At 47.7% G+C, this 25,564-nt stretch overlaps 1 protein-coding gene across 1 annotated transcript in view; it reads right to left on the minus strand.

The window, feature by feature from the left end:
- LOC117735839 (rho guanine nucleotide exchange factor 28-like) overlaps positions 1 to 25,564 on the minus strand; it is a 33,099-nt gene that overhangs the window by 5,338 nt on the left and 2,197 nt on the right. The window contains 30 exon segments of the mRNA XM_034540727.1: positions 258 to 449; positions 536 to 636; positions 744 to 922; positions 1,049 to 1,125; positions 1,212 to 1,466; positions 1,887 to 2,004; positions 2,105 to 2,230; positions 2,303 to 2,553; positions 2,706 to 2,846; positions 3,524 to 3,654; positions 3,826 to 3,955; positions 4,495 to 4,552; positions 5,926 to 5,981; positions 6,214 to 6,358; positions 6,860 to 6,983; positions 8,373 to 8,415; positions 9,234 to 9,286; positions 9,288 to 9,312; positions 9,528 to 9,639; positions 9,907 to 10,081; positions 10,877 to 11,265; positions 11,356 to 11,471; positions 18,606 to 18,681; positions 18,933 to 18,973; positions 19,951 to 20,029; positions 20,249 to 20,450; positions 20,923 to 21,106; positions 23,155 to 23,341; positions 23,677 to 23,786; positions 24,458 to 24,599. Coding sequence (XP_034396618.1) covers positions 258 to 449; positions 536 to 636; positions 744 to 922; positions 1,049 to 1,125; positions 1,212 to 1,466; positions 1,887 to 2,004; positions 2,105 to 2,230; positions 2,303 to 2,553; positions 2,706 to 2,846; positions 3,524 to 3,654; positions 3,826 to 3,955; positions 4,495 to 4,552; positions 5,926 to 5,981; positions 6,214 to 6,358; positions 6,860 to 6,983; positions 8,373 to 8,415; positions 9,234 to 9,286; positions 9,288 to 9,312; positions 9,528 to 9,639; positions 9,907 to 10,081; positions 10,877 to 11,265; positions 11,356 to 11,471; positions 18,606 to 18,681; positions 18,933 to 18,973; positions 19,951 to 20,029; positions 20,249 to 20,450; positions 20,923 to 21,106; positions 23,155 to 23,341; positions 23,677 to 23,786; positions 24,458 to 24,599 — 4,018 coding nt within the window.

Here is a 25,564-nt window from a genome sequence, read left to right on the forward strand (position 1 = left end):
GGATACAATGTGTTTAAGATTCATGCAATTCAAGTCTAGAAAAGAAAACGAAAGTACCAAGTCTAATATTTTAACTGTATTTGTTTGTATTTTAAAATGTGTGTTGAAATGCTGTTGAATGTGTCCATTTTTACTAATAAATGTCTGCCAGCACGATGCGTTCAGGTTCACGTTGTCATGTAGGCTAGTCACGCGTCATAATCGTGAGCCACGCTCAGGGTCGGTGACTTGATAGCCACACAGCAGCTCTCTCTCACCTTCTCGGAGCGCCGCCGTGAGCAGTGCCGAGGCCTGTCGCGGCGTCTCACCGTCGGTGTCCGGTTGTACCAGCAGGTGGCGGTGCGGCGTGAGTTCTGGCGAGTGCAGCGTTAACTCCGTGAGCTCCGCGTAGAGCTGCAACTTCTCCTCCAGGCTGCTGCAGATCTGCTGGTCGCGGCCCGACAGCGTCTCTGCACACGGCAAACAGTGAGATCAGGACTTAGGAAGGCACTTCGTGGTTCTGTTGAAGAATGACGGGGAGGTGAGGAGTTGCCACCTTGGAACTTGGCGATCTTCTGAAGCCGCACTTCTGCCACTAGCCTGGCCTCCTCGATCTCGGCGCTTCGCTCCTCCTCCTCCTCCTCTTCCTCAGGACAACTGCCAGGGGTCCACCAGTAGGTTAGATCACAGGTGACACGCAAACATGCACTTGCACACAGACTTTAAGCGGAAGCCCTGATAAACACTGTAGACCCAACACACACCTCTCCACAGCTTGTCGTATGTGTCTCATCCACGCGTTCCTCTCGTCTCTCGTGGTGGCGTGGACTTCATACATCTCCGGTCCAACTGAGGAGGCGGAGATGAGGAACATCCCTCTCTCCTCGTTGGCTACTTCCCGAACAATGAGCTTCTGCAGAGGGATTACGGGAGGCTTCTGGTCCTGAGAAGAAAAGAAGAAAAAAAGCAGATAAGAAAAGAAAAAACTGGTTAAGATGATTTGAAGGATGGGGGAGATATGAGTAGACACCTTGGATGAGATGTTTTATGAGTTTCAAAGAGTTCTTACCACGGCGGCAAACACAAAGCGTTGGTCTTTCTCTTGGAGGAAAACCAGAACGTCTGTGAGCAGGAGAGCCAGAGTGTCTGAGAAGGGGAGAGAAGAGGTACATGTCGATTTGGTGCTCAGTGAAACTCGAAAGATGGTGTGGCACAGATGGTGTGGCGCGCACCTTTCAGACGCCCCGTGGCGGTCTTCCAGTAGACCAGCCCCTTATACTGCAGATCCCTGTGCTTGCTGTGCAGGTCCTGTTTGCGGAACACCTTGTCGTTCTTTAGCTTGGCAAAGCTCTTGTTCTCCAGCCTCGCCAGCACTTCCTGCAGCTCCTGGCACCTCTCGTACCTATTCACGGTCAGGTCCACCGCGGCGATGATGTCACGGATCTGTACCAGCGCGCTCGACAGGTCGGAGTGCTCCCGACTTCCCTCTGTGGAAGGGGCAAGAGGTCTAGCATTCAAATCCTATTTTTGCCCTCTTTCCAATGAGACAACACTCAACACGGGGACATAAAGAAAAGCGTTAAGCACGTGCCAGCTCACTTTATAGAGATTGGCTTTCTTCATTCGTTAACTGCTAAATGCCACGAGTCATGGAACATAAATAGTATGATGTTGAACATTTATAGTTAATATAGTCTATAGTTAAGTCGTAGTATTTTCCATGCTGTAGTCTGGCCTGAAACATGCAGCAAATATTGAAATCATGTTACAAAGACCATATTGCTTTGCGAGAACACAAAACATGCCGCTTGGCTTGCTCTTTGTGTCGTGCCGTTTCTCACAGAACATGCAACGTCCTTAAGAGTTGCACACGTTCACATGTTTGGGCCACAGTGGAGCCGACGTACCCCGAGTGTAATGTAGTATCCTCTCCAGCAGCACCGGGTACTTGGTGATGCGCTGAGTGACCAGCAGGATAAACTCGGGCACCTCTCTCCGTCTCACCAGGGTGTTATTGCTCTGTTGCTGTGAGCAGAGAGGTTAACACCGAAAACAAATGAGCGCCTGTTCAATCCGAGACATTTGACCGTGAACCGCTTATTTAAAAGGGCAGAAGCAGTCTCACCTTGACAAAGTTTTGCAGTTTTTTGTTCTGTTGCTGCAGCTCTTTAAAGACGCCGACGGCCTCGGTGTGATGGCTGCAGAACTCCCCGTACACCTGCTTCATCTCCTTGGCGTATTCATCTGAGAACTGAGCGAGAGGCCGATCAGAGACGCGTACCCGTGCGCAGGTTTTCATGTGCGTGAAACCGCCTCAACCGACCTGCTGGAGCAGAATGTCTCCGATCTGGTGGATGAGGTAGTTGCGGGGGTCCTCAGGCTGGGCCGCGTCCCCTCGGCGCTGCAGCAGCGCTCCGAAGAGGTTTTTGTGAAAGAGCAGCAGGGGGTCCAAGCAGGGGAAGATCCGGGCCACGCTGTCCCAGTCAAGCTGCAGCTCCTCCAGCATGCCTCTCCGGAACACCCCCGACATGACCGTCAGGGTTTGAATGTGGTGCAGCTCCGTCTGCATCAGCTCTATTTGGAGGGGAGGGGGATCAATGTACATTGAGTCATTTAGATCAGGTCCAAGTCACGTCTGCTGTGAGTCTCTGGCTCCACCCACTGAGGCTGGAGGTCTTTGTCGGCTTTACAAGCACAGACACGCATGAAATTGCAATTGTCCCCACCGTAAATGACTTCCTGCCGCTTGATGGTGTGCCTGTCGTGTTGCCTGCAGAACTCCGGACTGACCGCCAGGCTCCACGACTCCACCTCGAGTCCCAGCAGCTCAGCGGACAGGTCACTCATGAGCGGAGCGTCGACGGCATCTGTGCGTGGGACAGAAGACGATGAGCGACGCCTTTTCCCCGCTCTACCTGCCTCGTCGAAAATCGATCTCGCGTCTCTCTGGCCCGTTTAGAATGATGCAACTGAACTTCTTATGGGGCTATAAACGTAGATACGCCAGCCTTTGCTACCAAAAAGAAGCGCTTATGGTTGTTTCATGGGCCAGAGAAATGAAGTCAAAACGGTTTCATCTTTCAAAACCCTCCGTATGCTCTTTAATCTGTTTATCTTCTTAATCTGTTTCGCCTGGCTAAATAAAGGTTAAATACATTTTTTAATTTATTTATTAAATTTACAGTTTTGGCAAAGTTGTGATCTGTTCTTAAATGATTATGTTATTTCAACCTTTATTTAACCAGGCAAAATGTATTTGTTGCTGTGTGTTTATTTATATTTCATATTCTTGCTGCCTTTTGCTTCATTGTATGGAAAGTATTTAGTGAACATTATACTTAAAAAAAACGTGCAAAACCAATAAAGGTTATTAATATTATGTTAATTATCATCATTATCTGTGAGAGGTATTTATTTGATTTGATTATTAAGTAGTATTGTTGAATTATTCTAGATGTTTGCTTGTTTAGGTTAGATTTTCATCATAATCGTCATTATTAAATCCACTTCACCGTCATTGTGTGACAAATCCCGTCTTTCTCACCCTGTGTGGCGACTGACGGCTCGACGGACGGAGTCGCCGCTGTGACCGGCGTTCCCTCATCGGCCGGCGAGCTGTTGGTGCAAGCTGTCACGCCGCACTCACTGTCCACCCCCGCCGCGTCGCTCAGCCGTCTGCACAGAGATACAATTAGACGAAAAGAGTGCTTGCATGTAAAACTATGGTTTTATTTACGTCGATATTTTAAAAAATATTCCGCTGTCAACCGGATGAATTAAATCAGTTTTGGTGGGTTAGAACCACCTTAAGATAAAGGCACTGGTACATAACCATAGCTATCTTACCTGCTGTCTATAGAGATGGAGAAGCTTTTGGAGAGAGGGGCGACGGTTTCCCTCTTCTCCCTGGTCGTCGTGGGAAGTGAAGACGAGGAAGAGGAGAACATGGTGGCCAGAGAGTTGTCTTTCACAAAGTCTGGAGGACAGGCCATGGGAAGAAAAAAGGAATTAGTCACAGTTTCCCCCCCTCCCCCCCCCCCCCCCCCATCCAGAAATAAATACTTCAAATGCCATCGTGCTTTGTTTTGCGTCCATGTCGTCCCCGAGTGCGGAAGTGACCCACTAATAAAGCGGCGAGGAGGCCCGCAGCCCCCCCTTCCATTGTTTAACTGGGCACGCAAAATATGTTGTGACACGATGTTGTCGCAATGGATGCTTGATCGCGTTTGACCCTGATCATTGTTGGCCACATCAAACACTCGGGTAGTGAAGACACAAGCACAATCCAGGCCAGATCCCCCACTGAGATGGATTAAAATGTCTTTTTTTATTTTTTTGACTAGGGAAAGAACAACAAGTAGAGGGGGGGGGGGGGGGGGGGGGGGTGGCGGCATGGCATTCTTAATCTAAAACAGGGGAAACAAGGGAGGACAGGTTAAAATGTAATCAAAGACCAAGTGAGGACACACTATAGGAGGGAGGGGGTGGGGGGGCACGCTGTAATATTTGACTCACTGTGTGGGAGGGACAAGGTCTTGCTTTTCAGCGGCAACGCATTCCTCTCCTGCGGCTTCTGAGGAGACACATAATCATATCACCATCATCAGCAGCTGTAAATCGTAGCGTGTCCTGTTTTGAAATGTGAAGCTGTTGGATCCAGTCAAGCTGGAGTGGATTTGTGCCGAAACAAAGACACCGAAGACGGACCCCTCGTCACACGTCTAGTTATACGTCGGCAGTTTGACACGTTTCAAACACATTCCGGGGAGTTCCTCTTTCACCACGTTTTGGAATTTTAGTCTTCCTGTTGTACCCGCTTCCTTCTCAGCCTGCCGCTGATTTACCTCTTTTTTTTCCCCGTTTCACCTTTATGAGACGGACCTGCGATAAAAAGCTGAATTTGAGCCGGGAATGTCGCTGCTGCAGGCGCCTCAAACCGGTGATTTGGAGATCATATGTGAAACCTATTGGATTCAGTTTGATTAACAACAGCTGCAGCACAGTGTGTGACATATATAAACAACAGGAGTGTGACATATTTTCGGATAAGGGAGCCTTAACTGTACGTAAAAGGCAACCTGTGGAGCTTTTCACCACTGGTGGTAAAGGACGGTTACGATCGGTCGAGCGTGCGCTGGTTTCGAAAAATAACAAATAAAAACATACAAATGCGTCAACAGAGGAAGTCAAAAAGAACACTGCCAGCTAGTAAACATAGATGTAAACTAGAGGGGCAATCGGAGGGTGCGGACCTTCGCCAAGGCCGTTTCCGTAAGTGAAAAAACAAATGCGTGTATCCGCCGTGTGATTCGGATCTGCGCCAAAATCTAATGGGTTCTTCCTACAGGGCACCTTTATTTTTAAACTACACGTCATGTAAATGCTTTTTGATCGATACAGCGCGCTCTCCAGTGATACTGCACTTCGGAAGGTTTTGACAAGAGAGTCAATCGTTTACAAAGAACGTTTAAAACTGAAGCAGCAGAGGCCGAGATAGTCTGGAGTATTGATCACCAGACCCTGCGTTTCCCATAATGCCATCTATCGCATCTTTTTGTTTCAAATGTATCGTCTCCATGCTCAAGTCGAGATAACCAGGTATTTTCTCCTCCCACAACCACAGAAGACGTTATTCGCCTGTTTTCACCAGGCTGACTAACGCTCACTGTGACATATAAACCGACCTGTGTGGGTATAATTGGTGGAGTGGCCCATTAATAGTGGAAAAAGACTTCTCTTCCTCGTGACACCATGCAACATTAGAAAGAAGCTTGAGCGCGACTCTCGACATTCCAGCAAATATCTTAAAAGGACATTATATTGTTTGTATTTGGATTGTTGTTTTTTTTGACTCGCTGATCTTTTTTTATCTATTATTTGAAATAATTCCTTCCCTTTCTGGTTGGTTTGGAGATGAAATGAGGTGCGCGATGTTTTGGCGGTTACCTTGCCGCAGGCTGCAACAGAATCCCGACAGTGTTTGTGGACGTTCAGGAAACAGTCTGCGAACAAAAACAAAAAAGGAAAACCCGATTCATTTCGTCTGATGATTGGCAACAAACCAAATGAAGCCGTCTCTGGAATCAGTGTCCAGGTGGCTGCCGAGCTGCCCGGCTCCTGGCTGAAGGAAAACAGCGAGGCGGCCCCGTGCAAAGAGCCTTTACACAAACCCTAAAACAATTCGTCCACCGCGGGACATAAACACAACGACAGCGATGACAGTAAACTACTCACTGGAGCACTGCAGCAGCTCCTTCCCAGAAACAGACTTGTCGCAGGCCACACAGAGAGCGAGGCCGGACGGAGACGCCGGGACCAACTGGTGTCCATTGGCGGCTCCCGCCTTCTCCTTTCCCTCCTTTACCTCTTTCCCCTTCACCTGAAACACAAGCCGTATATATATATATATATATATATATATTCACAGAACACACTCACTCCCTCAGCGGACGTTTACCGGCATGCCATATGGTGGAAATATCAGGTCTCTGAGCAGGCTGGCACAAAGAGGCACGTGGCGGCCAATGTCCCGCTGAGACGCACCTGTTGAAAGTGGGGTCAGTTGTGGATGAAGGGGGCCTCTTTGTGTAAGTCAAAGACGGCTGCTGTTGTGGTGCTTCGGGGCGGGGGGGCTGGATTCCACTGTGCAATGTTTATTGTCTTATCGGGCTCTAAGAGTGCATGTCTTGTTGTTTTGTTGTTGTACTCAGCATGTGCATCGTGTGTCTGCACATACGCGCAAACATGTTCTTGGACACATGGGGGGGGGGGGGGGTTACGCGTTATGTAAGAGGATATTTTCACCGCGTCCCGTTGCTAAGACCTGAGGAGAGGGGAATTTCTTCTTTTCTTCCCTCCCTTCGGTGTGACCTCAGCTCACCTTTGTCTTGTTGCGAGTGCTGGACATCCTGCTCTTGAGGAAGCTGAAGGTCCGGCTGACTTTGTACTTCTCCGACTCGACCTTGGACGGGATGATGTACTTATCCCACTCCTCGTCCTCGATCCTGTGTCCGCGCGAACACGTCAGTCAGCGGCCTTCGCAACATTCAAGTCCAACATGCACACTCTAACGGCGGACGTTTCAGTACTTCTAATGCACAAAGAGTTAGATAATCAGGTAGGCTGGTGTCATGCTGAAATAAAAGAATGTCCAGACGGTCTCCCAGGAACCCTGGTCTACAGACTATTACTCTTAACAACATGCTTGGCATGCTTGGAAGTCACTATGGGCTCTAGGGGATACTATTTATAGTCTAGATAAATGTGTCAGCTATTTGCAGCAACTTATGCTACTTCCATTAAGCATTCTCTGTAAAGAAATAACAGTTTAAAAAAAAGGCGTCAGAATGAGAAAGAAGAGAAACATGCACATCAAACATATGCTGTGAAAAAAAAAAAAAACGAAAACATACAGCTGTGTGGTTAATGGATGAGTCGGAATGGGTTTTTTGGGAGTGGGGGGGGGGTGTTAGAGTGAGTTAAGCCACACATGCATGGCTGCGAGGCCGTTCTGGCGAACACGTACTCTTTGAGGAACTCTGTGAGGGTGAGGTGTTGGAGCGATGCGCCGCTCTCCTCCTCGGCCGACTGGGCCCGCTTACGGAAACCCAAAACCCTGCGTGGACACGACACACCTCAGGCCATGCTTCGGTCGACTCAAGAATGTGAACATGAATATGTGTGGCATTTAGGATCAAGAGTCTGCAACCCGTTTCCGGGCCGAATATAGACGACTGCATGCGGATGGTCACGTCGATGCCTGCGATACAGACGTATTTAGTCGAGGCTCATCGCGCTTTAGCCAGAGGTGACGTCCACATTTTGATGGGTGCTGATATTTTGACATATTAGGGAGTGAGTCTCATAAAGCTGGTGTTATACGATCATCGCCTCACCTGATCATCTATAAATGTGTCCTCATCAATAAGCGATGCGCGGTTATCATCCAACAAAAAAGCGCGTGACACATTTAGGAGGCGGTGAAGTGAAATGAACTGCAAAATGAAGATGAGATTGTGGGATTTAAAAAAATTAAAAAAAGGCAAAATGTGCGACAGGGCGAGAGATTGTAAAGCAAATGTTAATTAAGTACTGTTAAAATTTTTTTTTAAAAGAGTAAGATCTACAACCAAAACATGATGTTAAAACATGTTTATGCTACAAATTCAGTATCGCTGATGTGCGCTGGAAAACAGCTGAGATGTGTTTTGATGTTAAAGGTTGGATTCAGAAAGTATGTCACATCCTGCCCACACTCAGACCCGAACCACAGGTTGAATACTAGACACGTGTGAGAAGGCACACGTATGTAGGAACATTTGATCTAAATAAGAAAAAGAGGAAGGAATTGCTCCTGAGCTCATGAAATGACACACTGGCTTTGTTTTTTTTACCTCTTTTCTCTGGTAGTCTCGGTCAGGCAGAATGCTCTCTGCTCTGTAAAGAAAAGAGTAACAGGCAAATGAGAACGTCACATGGATTCAAAACCATCATCCCCGATCAGAAGGGAGTCAGAAGCAAACAGGAGAAGCAGCCCGGATCCAGCTAGACCCCTACGAAGAGAGACCAAACACAGCATATGAGTTTCACCTCGAAGAAGCAGATGACACCAAAGATGGAAACCCCAAAATCCAACAGGGAGACAAAGAAATATGCACCAAAATGGAGGCAGAGCAGCCGCCTCAGGGTAGAAACAACTCCTGCTCCAGAAGATCTAAAAGATGTGCGTAGAGACTATAGAAGAAGAATAACAGTCTTAAAGCTCCAGACCTCATTTAAATGAGTGGACTTTGGAAGACTGTCGTTTTGTTTTGTTTCTTTGCTCTTTGGAGAAAGTCTGCTCTTGATCTTTTAGCAATTCAAATAATAATTAATGTGTTTGTTTTTTTCCCTTCCCCTTGTAAGACAGCGGTTTGTGCGGTCAGTGAAACATCTTCCCACAGATAAAAGGGCTGCACAGTTTGGGCCACAATGAGAAACATCGTCTGTTTTGCAAAGAAATTGTGTGAATTCAAAAAAGAATCTTCAGGGGCGAATTAGCTACAAGCAGAATGTGCAGCAAAGACTTGGCTTATTCAATCTCCTATTTCACCCCAGATCTTTCCATCATCTTTTAAACTTTAGTTTAAATTTACCAGATATGCCTTACAATTGTGCAACTCTTGAAGATCGCCAGTTTATTACACGGGTCACCAGAAAGAGCAGAGAGACACACTGGAATGGCGACATGCCTCCAAAGTCGTTCCCGTACTTACTAACTTGGTTGAGGGGAGAGAGGGATTTCGAGAGAGATAAAGCTTGGAGCAGAGCGACCGCCGCCACTGAACGCACCATCTAGACGGGGGACAAAGCACGGCCTTAACGCTGCTCGCGTATGGGCGGTGGCGGCGCATCAAAAGCGCACTCGCACACTTCACAGAGGTATAGTTGATTTACGACACCTCGTCCGTTGAAACATGTGGCACATGTGTCCATTCAGCTGGCTCACAGGGGTAACAGAAAAAGGTCACGGGGGTGAAACAGGGTGGGTGGGGGCAAAGTCCACTCACCTTCTGACAGGTCGCTGATGGTGGCGTCTCGGTTCAGCAGTGGCCGCGACGGCTTCGCCTTGGGCGAGGAGTAGGAGTAGGAGCGCAGGCGAACCTCGGCTTCCTCCGGGTTCTGGGCCGAGGAAGCGGATCAGAAGGAAACGGATCCGACAGAGCAGTAAATTCACAGGTTCAATTCTGGGAGCAGGAAGCTCAAATTAAATTTTCAATTTACAGTTTGGGGTTTTTATACGTGTGTGTGAATTGCACTTTTACCATAAAGAAAATAAATGATAATTGAAATAGAGACTGAAACATACAACTGAATGAGTTAATAGAAGTAGGCAAAGTAGTAAGTGTGTAGAAGAGCCATCACAGTGTGGTTGTGATGAGGGTGTACCTTGGCGAGCGTGTGCGAGCTGTCAGAGTGCGTGCGGTTGAAGTCCGGTGAGGCATCGAAAGAGTCCCTCTCCTCCCTTGAGCTGGATCGCAGGACAAACAGCTTCTTTGCAGAGGCGCACGGATAGGAGTGTCCCAGTATGTCTTCCTCTCCACTGTCACACTCGAGACTGGGACTATTTACACACGCACATGCACACACACACAAACAAACAAACACAAAAAAGTTGGGAACGCAGTGGGTCCCCACGCTGACTCACATCACTTTTGCACAGATGAGCAGAGAGGATCTTGATCTTAGAAATCCCCTTATACTTATGGATTTAATTAGTAGTGTTTATTATTGAGGTCATAGCTGGTGGTGCTGTTGTTCTGGACTCCATTACATTGAGAGAGAAGTTCCTGAGAGGGCACAGTGTTCGAAACACCACTAACTATGACCTTGATTAAAACAAACTCAACTTGATGGCAGAGCAGTTGTATTGGACAATTCTAGATTGTACAGGCGTTCCTAATAAAGTGGCCATGGAGTGCATTTTGCCGGCTGCAGTGCTAACGGAGAGGATCCTGCAGCTCTAAAGGAAACTGGGAGGAATGTTCAGCGACCTCAGCGCATAAACAGCTCAATTGTGTCCGGGCTTCCTGTCACTTTCCGCAACTTCACTGACTACAATCACGGCACAAAATGCTCGTGCTGAAACTCATGATGGACGCCACTTGCTTGTTGTGCTATGTGTTAGTCACGGGATGACCGCAACAGGTTTGTGAATTGCATTGATTTTATAATTCCACCCCCCCCAAAAAAGAAATCTACTCGGCCTTAATGCAGCGTGTTTGTTCTCGAACTTTAACTTGAGAAAGAAACTCACTCAAGTTTTGTTCTCACGTTAAAGGTTCTGCAATTAAATAAAATAGCTCGGCCATCGATTCTACCTTCTTTTCTTTATTAATCAGCAGTTATAGCGTCCTACCTCAGGCCCCGGCTCGCTTCGGTCAAGCTGCATCCTCTGTGGTTCAAAGCAGGAGAAACTGACAGGCACGGCTGCGTCGGACGCCTCTGAGCCCCCTCGAACAAGCGGAAGGCGGAAGCCAGTGGGGAGGAAGGAAAAGACGGGGAGGAGGCGAAGGGAGAGGGGGGAGATGTACACGGGGACGGCTCCTTGTGGCTCTCCGGGCCTCGGGTGCCCCGCTCCCCGCCGCGGGGTGAGGCCGGGTGCCAGTTCTGGCAGCAGTCCACCGCCAGGGCTGGTGGAGTCGTGGAAAAGGAGTCCCAGCATGGACTGCCGAGACGGGGCTCAGGGCTCACCTCCACCTCCTCCTCCTCCTCTGGAGATTGGTATTTAATATCATGTCCATCCACCTGGAACAGAAACATTTGACATCACATGACAGGTCTGTTTCTGACTTAATAACCTACTTAGAAAGAGCCGATACCGTCCGCCCGCCTCACCTGGTCCACCAGCATGGCGTTGGCGTACGCTCGGCCTTTGCCGTGTATCATCGCTGAGAGTCTGGCAGCAGCAGCCAGAGTCGGGGACGGGCTCTCCCTTATGGACTGGCTTTTCTCTACAAAAAAAGCGATGGATACCACACACACAAAGAGAGAAAGAGAGAGAGAGTGATTTTTTTCGATACTTCATTTGGTTTCCACAGCAACATAAAAAAAACATCTCGCAAACACCGGAAGTGAGGTAGACGTCCTGGGCGGTCGCACGACATTGTTCAGGAGCGAGAGTCCCTCATACACACACACACGCACGCACACGAGTGCGCATGAGTTCCCCGCCCTGCCTTCGATACGAGTGGAAACAACTCCCGGTGAGCACACAGTGGCATTGAGAGGAAACCCCTTCCAACACAGTAGAGTCCCTGTGAGCAGTGGTCTGGTGCCGTCGTTAAACACTCACTGCTCTCAAAAACACACACGCGCACAACACAGCCCCCCCCCCCCCCACACACACACACACACACACACACACACACACACACACACTCTCTGGGAGGCTGCTTCTGTCCAAAACATTCTCCACAAGCACGACTTCTTCTTGGAAAAGTATTCCAGGTCAGAAAACAACTCGCAGGTACTACGCACAAACACAAAGAGGCAGAGCGTTACGACAGAAACCTTTGACGAGACAAGCCGGGCGCTGTTCAAGATTTGAAAAAAAGATTTGAATCCGAAAAAAAAATAAGATTAGAAAATGTTTTAAAAAAAAGATAGAAAATATGAAAGAAAAATACTGAATTTGTTGAATTTTTCAATGCTCAAGACCCAAACTTGAATTTTCAGGTTCAAATCTTTTTTTTCAAACAAACAAAACTATTGGCCTGGATTTGGCTCTATAAGTGTGCAGCATGAATAACAACGAAAAGGAACACACAATTCCATTCATTCAGCACATGGTGCACACACTGTTTATGTTGCATGTCCGTGTATGTATACACGGACATGCAGCATAAACAGCAAATAGGTGGCTCTTTCAGTGAGCCCGGTTGATGCAGCAGAAGGGAGAGGGCTAGCGGGGATGTTAGATGTAGAGACCAAAAACATTTTTGTAGCGTAACGTGAACATTGAACATGACTAATGAAACCAAATGCGGAAGTGCCTTCAACTTGCATTCTCTCCACTGACCAGCAGGGGGCAACTCCTCCGGATGCAAATAGAAGTCTGATTGTATAGAAGTCTATGAGATAATGACTCTACTTCTCTCCTGATTTATTCCCTCAGTAAACATTGTAAACATGACTTTATGGTCTCAATCTCTAGTTTCAAGTCTTCTTCAATACAGAATGATGTTCATTTAGCAAAGTATGATCCATTTAGCGTCAAACAGACCATAAAGCAGAGTATGCTTTAGGACGGGGCTAATTTGTGATCGTCTCCACCAGAGCCGTACACGTCGTCTCTACGTCACTCGTCCGCAGTCCTAATATGGTCACTTCTGTTCACTGGTTGCAAAAAGCCAAGATGGCGACAGTATGATTGCACATTTGCACAAAAAGACAATCTGATAAAAGAAAAAAGAAGAAGATTCTGAGGTACTCACACCAACTTGAAGCTTTTCAAACCTGACTGGTCATAAACAAGAGTCAGAAAACTATATCACCAAATGACAAGGACGTTGGTGCCAAGCATTCTCTGGTAACGCAGTGCTCGTCACACCAACCTGAAGAGGCAGCCTCATTAGCTCAGATTATTACGTTCCCAATGACAGTCTCACCTCACGCTAGCCAAGCGGTGCCTGAAACAATGCCAGTGGTGCAAAAATAAAACAAGTCTTTGGCACCCGTTCTTTTCCAGCTAAACTCGCCAAGCAGATATCAGGCCGATGGCGACCACTGTCGGGTTTCTCTGGAGTTTCCCAGCAGCCAGCGCTCCAGCAGCGGAGGGTAAATCAGAACCTTCCTGCAGGCGGGAAGTGCAATAAATCAGAGAGGCAAACAGGGACTCAAGCAGACATTGATGAGGACACCAGATGAGTTGAACACACCGCTGGGGAGGGGGGGGGGTCCACATCAACCCCCTAAAGCCATGTGGTATCTGAGTCCCATCTCGCAGATCCTAAATGTACACCGTTGCTGTTCTTATAAAACGCTTGGCCCCCTTAGTTCCACGTGAGAGAACACTGCACTGTACATGAACCTGTTCCACGTACGTGACAGGCCACCTCTACCTAAACCACGTCAAGACCTTCCACTGTGTACTTCAGGAACTTGACAGACAGGGTAAAAGGTTCTGGGGCTCGGTTCAAAGTCACAGCTGGCTACCCCCCCGCCACCCCGGTCCTCCGTCCTCCATCACTCACACATCTCTCTGACCTATAAACACGGCCTCAGCGAACACGGCTGTCAGGCGGCGCGATCTGTGTTTAACATTAGTTAACTGGAAGGGAATAACAGAGGAGCGAGGAGTTCATGTTTCTAACAAGTTAGCAGAATCAATCTTACTCGCAGGGGGAGGCCGTCTTTTTCGGCGAGACACAGATTGGCGTCCGCGGGGCTGTTCATTTTCAGGGGGGGGGGTTTGACGAATGCTGAGCAGGGGGGGCCCAGGTTCTATATCGCTTTGCTCAACGGACGGTGCATTTCGAGCAATGTGATATTCGGAGCCTGTCCCTGAGCGAGGGCCCTCTACAGTAGTGTGTGTGGGGGGGGGGGGGGGGGGGGGGGGGGGGGGGGGGGGGGGCGGGGGGGGCTCTACGGATACCCAGACAAAGGCGGCAGTCAGTGGCCAGGTTTCCAGACCAGGGCAGTTAAACACAGAGAGTGACCCTTCAACCCCGTGCACACCCCATGGGAGAGGGAGATCGAGGGAGGCAGGATGGAGAGAGAGTTTGTGTGTGTGTGTGTGTGTGTGTGTGTGTGTGTGTGAGAGGGGTCACAAGGGCTCTTTTCTCAAGGTTCGACTCTCTTTCTCAGGCCCGATGTGCTGAAAATGGAAAATGTCCAAGGCAAACAAGACAATTCTGATTGTTAATGTTGGTGTGTTTATTATGAGGATCAAAGGGGGTTATGATACTCTTTAATGGTGTAAGACACCTTTTTTTTTTTTAAAGCGCTGCACCCAACAACTGTCACTCTGGAGAGAGAAGATTGGAGGAGCGGGGTGAAATAACAAGCAGAGTCTGGAGGAATCAAAACAGAGAGCTGTTATTGACTCATGGGGGGGGGGGCGTTTATAATCGTTAAAACAATTGGCCTTTTGGGTCGTGACACCTGCGGTCCAAGGCCCGCGTCACCGACAGATCCAGGGGAGAGGTCAACTCAAAAGGGGGGAAGAGCACTAAAGCCACAAGATGTATTATTATTATTATTTAAATATATTTTTTTAAATAAAAGGCAGCGTGTGAAGCGTGCGGGACCGTCCACCACATTTTTGGAAGCAACACTGAGGCTGCACAACACGTCACGTGCACGCAAAGCGATGAACCATTTCACCATTCCGGTTCCATTTGGCATTATTATTTTTAAGCAGACGCCTCAGCGGTCACCTGACGGGGCAAAGTTCAAGCGCCGGGATTAACTTGAAAAAAAAGAGAAGCTTTTGGTGCAGTTTCTGTTAACTAACTGTTAATTAAACGTGAACACTGAACCTCACATCCAGTGGCCTTCAGGGACATACCGCTGATTGGGAAAATTAACAGCACAGGTGCCCAATCACAGGGCCACCCATTGGCGCACGGGGCCCTCACCCCTTTTGCGCTCACAAGAGGCCACGACTCCTCGAAAGGGTCCACGCACGCACGCGCGCGCGCGCGCGCGCACACACACGCACACACACACGCACACGCGCACACACACACACACAAACAGGGCTTCGAGTGGACGTCTGACATTCCCCACCGTACTGTCACATATCGGGTTACATCAGCGGCAAACATCCGGCTCCGGGCTGGACTCCGGGCGCCGATGTGTGACGGGACCGGTCTCATCTTACCGGCATTGTTCCACGGTTCCGTTAACGTGACACGTTCATTCTGTCAAACGTGATCGGTGACACTTCGCTCGCTCTTTAGCGGAGCCCCCGCCCCCTCCCATGTCAACTTAAACGGCGACGAGAGAATGACTGTCATGTCAAGTGTGACGGGATGGAAACAACCTCGACAGCCTCGATCCGGGTTTACCTTTTTTGCCCGTCTTCTTGCGCATCCTCATCTTGGGAAAAGAGGGCCAGGAGTAGTTGAAAGGAGAGTCCGAGTCCGAATCCATGGTTTTGCGAGCCCCCCCCCCGAATCCCCTCACGAGGCGTTGGATATAAATATAGGTGAGCAGCAGATCAGACTCCGTCCATGTTGTTTTCCCCCCAGCGGCTCAACGGACTGCTGCGCTCCCTTTGAGTTCCTAGAGCCCCGCTGCAGACGCTCTGACACCTCAGGAGTGAGCAGCGTGTTCCCCCTCGGTCTAACCCCCCAACACCCAACACAGTCCTCCCCTTCCCCCTTCGACCACTCAGCAACAACTATCCGACAGAGCCGGGGTGGAGGGGGGAGGGAGGGGGGGGGGGCACGAACTCTCTACTCCAGTTGTTTCTCCGACCGCCACTTTCTTTTCCTGCTCCCCCCTCAAGCCTGTGCAGAAACTTTGGGAGTCTCTTAAGTCTGTCTCTTCCAGCCATCTACCGCACACAGCACGGGAGGGGGGGAATCAACACATGTTAAGGCGGGAGGGGGGGGGGGCTGCCGGAAAGAGTGACGGAAGGAGAAGGAAGAAACGGAGAGAGAGAGAGACCCGAGTCCAAATGGGAGTGACTTTAGAGGCTGCAGACACGGGGGCAGACAGCTCGAGCGGAGGTGAGTCTCGGAACAAGAGGGGGGGGGGGTCATTACCCCTCCCTCGAGAGTTCATGCGATTGCCTCGGAAGATATGCCGAGCTGCACTCCATACATTATCCGAATCTGTCTGATGCCACGTCTCTCTCTCTCTCTCTCTCTCTCTCTCTCTCTCTCTCTCTCTCTCTCTCTCTCTCTCTCTCTCTCAGGGCAGCAGGAAGTTCTGGGCTCGAGGTGGTAAAAGTGACTTTTAAGAGACAAATCACACACTGGCATTGTAGAGAGAAGCCAAACGTGGCTTACATAAATGCACATAAATGAAGGAATGTGATGTAAAACACAACAAAGAGAGTGAGAGAAAAGGGGGATGAGAAGGGGTTTTGGAAGAGGCAGGATATATGAGGAGAAGGGGCGTGGGCGGCATATACACTGAGACTGTAGAAAGTAGTTGCAGTGTGAAGGTGTGTGTGTTAGTACTGGGGGGGGGGGGGGGGGGGGGGTGTTGGCACTGTACTGGTGAACATCAATGCTGCCTTTGTGGGGGTCTGTGTGGGGTTTTAATCCCTTTTCTTTTTCTCCGGTCTCCAATGAGATCCCTCGGCCCGGGGTCAGAGACTCTTGTTAGCAGTCCTGGCGTTGCGCTCGCTGTCTGTCACATGGCCAAACTATTCATATCATAAATCTCTCTCTCTCTCATCCCTCTATTTGACACACACACACACACACACACACACACACACACACACACACACACACACACACACTTCCACTCTCCCGGGCGATCTCTACAAGCTGCTGGAAAACTGCAGCAAAGCCCTGGCAACCCCCATTCAGCCACAAACAACCCCCTTTTTCTTTTTTACTTCCCCATACCCCCTTGTCCCTTTCATAGCACTCTTCCCCACTGCATATTCCCCTCTCACACACACAGGTTCACACACATACACACACGCACACACAAAGCAGAGCACTTTGGGGATGAAGTGCCATTTGCTGTTTGTTCACTAAACTCACATTAAAATGCTGACCCAGGACGATGGCTTGCATTTGTCTGTGTGTGTGTGTGTGCGTGCGTGTGTGTGTGTGTGTATGTGTTTTCTGGGGCAGGTATTTGAATCCTGGGCATTAGGAAGGCAGAAGTGGGGGAAGGATGTAAGACGAAGAGAGAGAGGAACTCTTCTTTTTACTCTTAAAAGGTTTTGAACTATTACACTGACGTTGAAAAGCCGGTGCAACCTGCCGTGGCTCTGCTGTATTTAATCACGGCCATGACATCTGAATCGGAGAGATGATGGGGGGGGGGCATGACAGCTACGCTCTAAATTCCTCATCCCTTGCTGAAGCTCTGTCTGTCTATCCGATGACGCATCAGCTCAGCGATAAAAACAGGAACTGGAATCCCACTACATGCTTCACTTGTTCGTTAAAATGTTTTTTTTTAAATAAATAGAAAACCCTGCCGGTCACTCGTTACGCCAGACAGCTCGAGAATGTCTAATGAGGAGTTGAAATTCCCCAAAGGGTCAAAATAGGCATTGTAATCCCGGAAGAACAACATGTATAAGGCCTTAATCAATCTTAGTCAGGGGTTTTTTCTTTCACTTTTTCAAAAAAAAAAAAGTTTAAACATGGCATTGAGGGGAAACTGTGAGTTTTAAAAAAAGTATTGACGTGACCAGCTTTATTCATCTGAGACCCTTAAAAAAAAAGCTTTTTAAGGGGACTGTTCGAGGTCGGAGGCAAGCGGTCTTCAAAGACCAGAAAATGTGAAAAAACCTCAACACACACACACACACAGTGCAATACGATTAAACTGTACGGCATGGAAAACAACACCAGCCGCAGGACGATTCGGATTGCAGACGTCCAGTGCCAAGTGTTTTAAAAACCCGACGCGACCGCAGCATTCTTACACCGAGGCATCGGCCTGCTCTGCGGTGATACAAGCCAATTATTAAACCTCAGGATGTTCCCACTCTCCAATCCTCCCCCCGTGCAGAAGCAGGATCAGAGTGAGGCCACCTTTCTGCCGCGGAGTTCGGAGTCGACTGTGTCACTGCCTGGCAGGAACAGGGTGACTCAGGATTCCTTCTCTGCTTCTCGGGGCCACGGCCCCTGTAAACACAGAGTGACGTGACTCCAGAGGAGCGGGGTCAGGGGGGTCAAGAGAAGCTGAAATGTGATCTCGTAGTCCTCCGGGATGGTCGAGACTTGGGTTCCGAATTCTGTTCAGGAGAGGAAACGCTTCCTGCAGTAACAATTAGAAGCCACTCGGATAACCTCCCATGAATATAATGGCACCTAAAACAACATCGCCCGGCTTCAGACCGCCGGAGTGACCGCGAGCTCTACAATTACAACGGTATCTAAAAACAGGCTTCCGGGGAACGTGACCTGTTTAAAAAAAATAAAAAATAGACAAATCTCTACCGGAGTCCAACTGCGATGGCTCGCCCTCCTCCTCGTCCTCTTCGTTTAGGCAAAACATCAGCGCCTCCTCGTAGTCCTGAGGAGAACAGAGCAGAGAACCTTTCACCGAGAGCAGTGTGTGTGTGTGTGTGTGTGTGTGTGTGTGTGTGTCAGAGGGCAAGGTAGCCATCTCCGTCGCATAAAACAGATCCTATTGGATGACCGGGATCATACACACACGCGTCTGAAAATACACTTGAGAGTTTTTAAAAATTAAAAATGAGATATACAGGATTTCTCATGTTTATGAAGAGAAGCTGCTCGACCGTCCTCGTTTCAAATACTCACAGTTTCCTCGACAGCTGCTCCGCTGATATCGGAATACGGTGCTGAGAGAAAGAAAGAAAAAATAAACGTCTCCAGACACAGAACTCCGTTACACTCCAAAAGACGCTCAGGTGAGCACAGATGTTTGTCAGTTGTTTTTTTTTAACGATGTATGCACCGTGTGAAGTCTTAATTCAATTTGTTTTTTACATAACCTGGGGAGATGTTTACCGTGTGGCCTTGATCTCCTTTCTTTACACTTAACTACATTCCAGATCAAAGGACACGGGTTGCTCACCAGAAAACAGGAATTAGTGTTTGGATGTTGCGATGGGAAGCCTGGGGGGTCATGTAAAAACATTCATAAAAGGCATCTAAATATGGGAGGGGGGACGTAGCGGTTGGGAAAGGGGGAAGAGTAGGAGAATGTTTCAAAATGTTTGTCCCAACCAACTAAATCTCTGAGCAAATATACACATGAAAGTCCCCTGACACTTAAAGAGAAGGAAAACACGCTCACAGAAAGTAATCTATGAGTATTTCCATCAGCCGTTATCTGTTGACGGCTATTTTCTTAGAGTTTTGTCAGAAATGTGTAATAATAATAATAAGGAATGGTGATGTTGATTTGATTTTAATGGGACAATGCACATTCATTAACAAGAGTAGCGGAGTCCATCCTGTAAATGAGCCAGAATTAGTCATAAAGGCAACATTTTGAGCCGTATCATCCAATGTTTTTTCGAACCTGCTTCTAAAGTTTTTTGTTTTTGTTTGGCTGCTTATGATCATATAACTCCTCTTTCACTGAACTGCAACAGTCTGATTCCTCCTCAAGAAGCTTTTACTTTAATTTTCCCTTTTCCCCACCTTCTTGATTTTAGACCTGCAATACCTTAAAAAAAACCCACAGGAGAGCAGACACTGTACACAGAATGGAGCCTTAAATCACCAGAACCCCAAAAAAGCAGACCACCATAACTAAATACAAGATAAGACTGGATGATTTTGTTTCATATGAGGACTGGCTGTGTGATACCGTTCTCCGTGGGATCATCCACCAGCTCTCCCTTCTTCCCTGAGATGGTCGCCACTCGTTCCCTCCTCAGAGCTTTGATCTGTGGGAGGAAAGGCGATGTTTCAGTCAGAAGATGCTGCAAACTAACATGTACTGATTTTGACTCTGTGCTTACCGAACTGGCTTTATTCTAATGGCACATCAGTTGCAGAATTGTTTATGTAAATGTGCAATCGAAACTGCAGGTGTATTTGCACGTCTGATCATATTTGACAGTGGAACGTACCTCTTGCCGGCAACGCTGATGACTCAAACTCACCTCTCTGAGGAAGTCCTCATCTCTGAGCCGGTCCCTAAGCAGCAGGACGTCAGCGTGCCGGCTCTCCTCTGAGCTCCACCGCAGGTTTTGTCGGACCGTCAGAGTCAGGTTCCCCGTATCGTGGCAGAACCTCAGCAAGCGGGTCCGGTCCGCCCACACCTGGGATAGACCTGCCGGAGGCGTGGCTAGAGGGTTGGGTGGGCTGCAGCACAACGGGTGGGTTAGTTTAATCCCTATGCTCCCCAAAAAAAACCATTAGAATCGATATGCTGAGAAAGGGTTAAAAATGTGTATAGAGACTTTTCAATATATTAGAATACATAACAAATGGTCTAAAAGCACCGTTGGGTAATGGCCCTTCATGATTTATAGATCCCCATTGAGCCTGACTGATTGGACACAACACATTCCTGAGTTTGACAGCTAATACTAACAATTGTTTTGTGTGTAAAACTGTACAACGGTCTCACTCTCTATGCGTCAGCCGCCTGGTGGACTGGCGGTCTGTCCAGTGAGTACACAAGGTCATGCTGGGATCTGCTCCGGCCCCCTACGACCCTCTGAAGAGCATAAAGCGGTCTAGCTAAGGGATGGATGGGGTTTGTTCTCTCCATCTGAGGGAAAGCCTTCTTTCCTCACTGCACACGGCGGAACCTGCGAGTTCAGAATCTTACTGTGTGAGCAGCTGCAGGAGCTCGGCGTTGCCCGCCGTCTGCGCCAGCTGAAGCGGAGTGACTCCCTCTTCGTTCGGCAGACTCACAGCTATCAGACCCCCCGGCTGACAAAGCAGCAGCTCGGCCAGCCGACACAGACCCCACCGCACGGCCAGGTGGAGGGGCGACTCCCTGAAGGTGTGCTCTGGAGAACGGAGGGGGGAGAAATATAATAACAGAAAAAGGTATGCAGTGGGATCTAAGACAGCTGCCGATTGGAAGGGGGGGGGGGAGTGGAGAATCACAGTAAAACTATAGAGCCAGTGGGTGAAATGTGAGATAAATAGGAGGAAACTAACACCGCAAGAATGTCGTCTTGATACCAACCTCCTTTTGATAATTAACCTAAATTTCAATGATTGATTTTTTTTCCTCCCCCGCCGCGCTGGAGCTCTACTGACCCACTTTGAGGCATTAAAGGCTGGTGACAGCTTTTCTTTTAGTATGACACTCAAAGCAGTTGCAACAAGACCTGTGTCCAGATAACATGGCCTCAGGCGACTGGCAAGCTTGGAATCGAGCTCTGTAGACTCTAGAAATTTAGTGAAGCTTATACTATTCCTTCCTTGAGTGAGGGTATGCGTCTACTGTCACTACTTTTCTTTGGGACGCATCGTCCTGTGCGATTTTATGTGACTCTTACGTATTAAATTTGACAGCGTTTGTGACCGGTGTAACCAGCCAGTCCAGCAGACTGCAGCGGAAACAAGAGGCCAGACGGATGCTGTCCAAATTGATCGTGCACATCGGTCACTAACGCTGCACAAAGATGTGGCAAGAGGATGAGAGGTTAAAAAAAAAAACAACAGAAAACACACTGGCAAAGAGAGACGGCGTTCATACAGTCCACACTGACTCAGGGGCTTTTAATGGGACAGTACTTTGCCTCAGAGTGCCATCTAGTGGGCTGCAGATGCACTGCACAGATAGTGCGATTGTATATTTTAAAGATGTGTTCTTTTGGCAATTTAAAAGCTTGTTAATGTAAAATCCAAAACGTGCTTAATAATTCACATGAATACAAAACCTAATAATCCAAACAAAGCATAGTTTAAATGACCACTTAGGTTTGAATATCACCACAAAAGCTACAAAGTGAGGTAATGAGTCCATATTCATTGAATATGGATTCATAATGGTAGGCAGTGATGGGTGAGGGTAAGCAGAATGGGTGTTTTGGTACAGTGGCATAACATATCCACTGTATGTGTCCTCCTCTTTTTACATGTTCAGTTTTTTCTCATTTATTGGAATTTATCTTTTATCAGAAGATGGCCTTAAGCTACAAAAGATTGAGAACTGCAGTTTTTGGTTCTTAAAAATTCAGCTTCTTTCTTTATCCGAGAACATTCTGCAGCAGGGGTGCAGGCCTTGTTGAGCTATAGAGACATAGTTCAAAAGATAACACTTTTGCAAGCTGTAATAAAAATGTGAATGCAAAAATGGCTGCACTCCAGAGAGCATCTGAGATTCCAAGCTCCAATCAAGCTTTTGACAGAATGAGGTTGGGTGTTTCTAGTTCTTCCAGTCCCTTTTGCAAAGCCAGAACGCACGAACTTCACGCACCAAACTAAATATTATTGATGACAAAAGTTTATAATTCGGTCGCGTACAGCAGCAGCCGTGATGTCATGAGCAGCGTTATCGAATTAACTGCAGACATTTAGAAGGAGACGCTGCGATGAAACAGACTGCCTTAACTATGTTAATGCTGAATCCAGTTTGTTGTGTGTGTAGGTGGCCCCACACAAACACTCGGATCCTAGAAACAGATGGTGGCATCTCGTAAACACACACACACACACACATGCCCTCAGATTTATTGAGCTCTGCCTCGGGCTACTTCCAGAAGGAACAGCTCTATTAACCACATTACATGCTGCTTAATTGGCTTTGATGAACTCAACAGAAGCACACATGTGACCGTGTTCACTTCCGATTTGAGTCCAGTAAGGATGGAAAATGGGAACGATGGTGGTGGAGAAAAAGAGGGGATGGTACATCTCCCTTCCCTCCCTGCATCTGCCCTGTGAAAGCAATTTCTTGCAAATACAAAGCTTCCTAAACCTTCCTTATCGAATTTCAAAAATGTTCAAAGATATTGTCGTATAATGAAAAAAAAAAAAATGAAAATCCTGCTTCTGATTAACACATCTGTGCCTGCTCAGCGTGATAGAATAATCCCATTCTCACCGTCTCCACCGTGGCTCCCCAGCACGTTCCAGCTTCGGGGGATCTCCAGATTGGCCATGGCCAGGGCAACGCGGCCATCCATAGCCCAGCGGGAGCTCTCCTGGCCCAGGTTGAAGAGGCTGCTCAGCTCGCTGTGATCCGTGGATCTCAGGCAATGCCCGTGGATCACCAGGTGCTCTGCCAGGTCCTGAGAATTTAGGCGGTAATGAATAAGATACAATATGTGATAAAAAACAAAGTCAAAACTATATGCAACTGGTGATTTTTGTTTTTTCAATGCAAAACAACCGTTGGACTCGAGGCATGTGATTCACTTTCCATTGAAATTGTTTGATTCTTTCAGCAAGCAATGTTTTTCAACCAAATATGACACCCATTGTCTGTTTTTGCACAGCATGAAGAATCTGTGTACTCGAATGTGTCTGTGTGTTTGTGTGTGTGGGTGGGTGTCATTTTTTCACCACAGCGTTGCACAAAACTACGTGAAATGTAAAAGAATGGTCTTTGTATTATTGTCCCTACCTGAGCATCATCTTGGATGTACTCCAGTGAAGCCCCGCCCACCCAGGTGACAGGTGTGGTTTCAGAGCACAGGTAGGCCTGGACAGAGACCACCTCCGCCAGGTTGTGTCCTAAAGAGGGACACAACACAGCAACAAGCAGAACTTTACTCAGGATTATTATTGTTATGTTTATTCTATGAGAAGTTCATTGCTTAAAGCTGTCATCTTGTGCAAAACCAAGATAAAAGAATAAAATGAGTGGAAATTGATGGGGCACACAAATCTATCTAAAACACTTGTGTTTTAATGAATGAATACAACAAAATTGAAATTAAACAGAATCCGTTTCAACCCTGGAAAGTGAGGTAGAAAATCGTTGTGTGGTTAAAATAATGTTCTCAAGTTGTCATTTTGTATGTTAATTAAAGACCCTTTCTTCTTCTTTTTTGATGGAGGGGGAGACCTGCTTTTAATAGTACCCCGCCATTGTGGAGCGTGCTCAAGCCTGCAGGTCTGCCTGTTGTTTGGGTCTACACGGCGGCTCGGTAATGTTGACGTATTGTTTATGGAGCCGGTTCCCTCCTGAGAGGAAGCTGATAAGAAGCTGTGCCTTTCCAGACCTCAAGTCACAGACTGTGTACTCTAGGTGCAGATGTATGTGTGTATATATTAGACAGGATACCCCAAACAGCATTTTAACTTTAATAAACATAGCAAATTACCACAAAACACATCCAATAGCACAGCAACACACAGGCGCGCACACACACACACACATATATATATATATATGAGCATACCCGGCACTATAAAGCATAGCATGACATCACTCTGAGCCCTGGTGACATGGACCAGCGTTGATCCCTCCAAAACAACGTAGACCTCTGCGTCCTCCGGCACCGGGTCGAACCCCTCCAGCAATGCAAATACCTTCGCCTGGCCCTGAGATGCAGAGGAGCGAGAGAGAGAGAGAGAGAGAGAGGGGGAATACTATGATGCCAGAGAGAGACATCTCTTCCTGAAGACACATGCTCTTTTTTTTTAGATTAGGCCTCCATTCTGATCCGGTGTTCTACATTTCAAAAAAGCACACCAAATCCCCAGACAGCGTGCCTCTGGAGGGTACAATAAACCATTCACCCTCAATCAAAACAGGAATGTCTTTGGGTCTACTGCAAAGACGGCCCTGATCCCAACAGGCCAGAACACTCTCGGCTTCTGATCCGAGGCAGAAGAAGGTGAAGGAGGGCAGAGCAGTTACATTGACATGTGGGCTGATTCGTAGCCTTTAAACATTTTTTTAATGTTAATGCGACAGCCTCACTTGAGAGGCCCAGGTTGCGCTGTTTCTAGGCCATTGATTTATGTAGGGCATGGGGCCATTTCAAATTGGATACATGAGCTAATAGAGTAGCTGAGTTTTGATGCCAAGCTCAAAGCTAGAGGTTGAAAAAAAATAATAAATTAAAAAAATCTATATAATTGTAGTTTTAACCTGTGATGGGAAAAAAGCACAGTATTTAAAACAAGTTTAATAAAATAGAAAACTGAAAGGCTCACACAGAGGCCCTGCGATTAATCCTCTCACCTAATCCCACCTACAGGTCTGCTTCTCCAGTTGTTGTTTTTTCTAGTCACATGTTCTTTGACATTTGATATAGCATCCAGTTGAAGATGAACTCTAAACAGCTTCTCCTGAGCCCTCCTTCAGACCTCTTCGGATTAACCAGACGTTGACCATGCTACACACGACCACTAAAATTAGAGTTGATGCCACGCAGCTTCTCCTCCTCCCTCATTGCGGCTTCTCCCCTCCGTGTTGCCCACAACATGGATAAACTTTAGTTGCTTTTTCAAACCAAATACCTGCAAACTAATTCCCATTAAAACAGTTCTGAGGAGCAGGT

Source organism: Cyclopterus lumpus, chromosome 9 (assembly GCF_009769545.1).
Source record: "Cyclopterus lumpus isolate fCycLum1 chromosome 9, fCycLum1.pri, whole genome shotgun sequence".
Classification (NCBI taxonomy): Eukaryota; Metazoa; Chordata; class Actinopteri; order Perciformes; family Cyclopteridae; genus Cyclopterus; species Cyclopterus lumpus.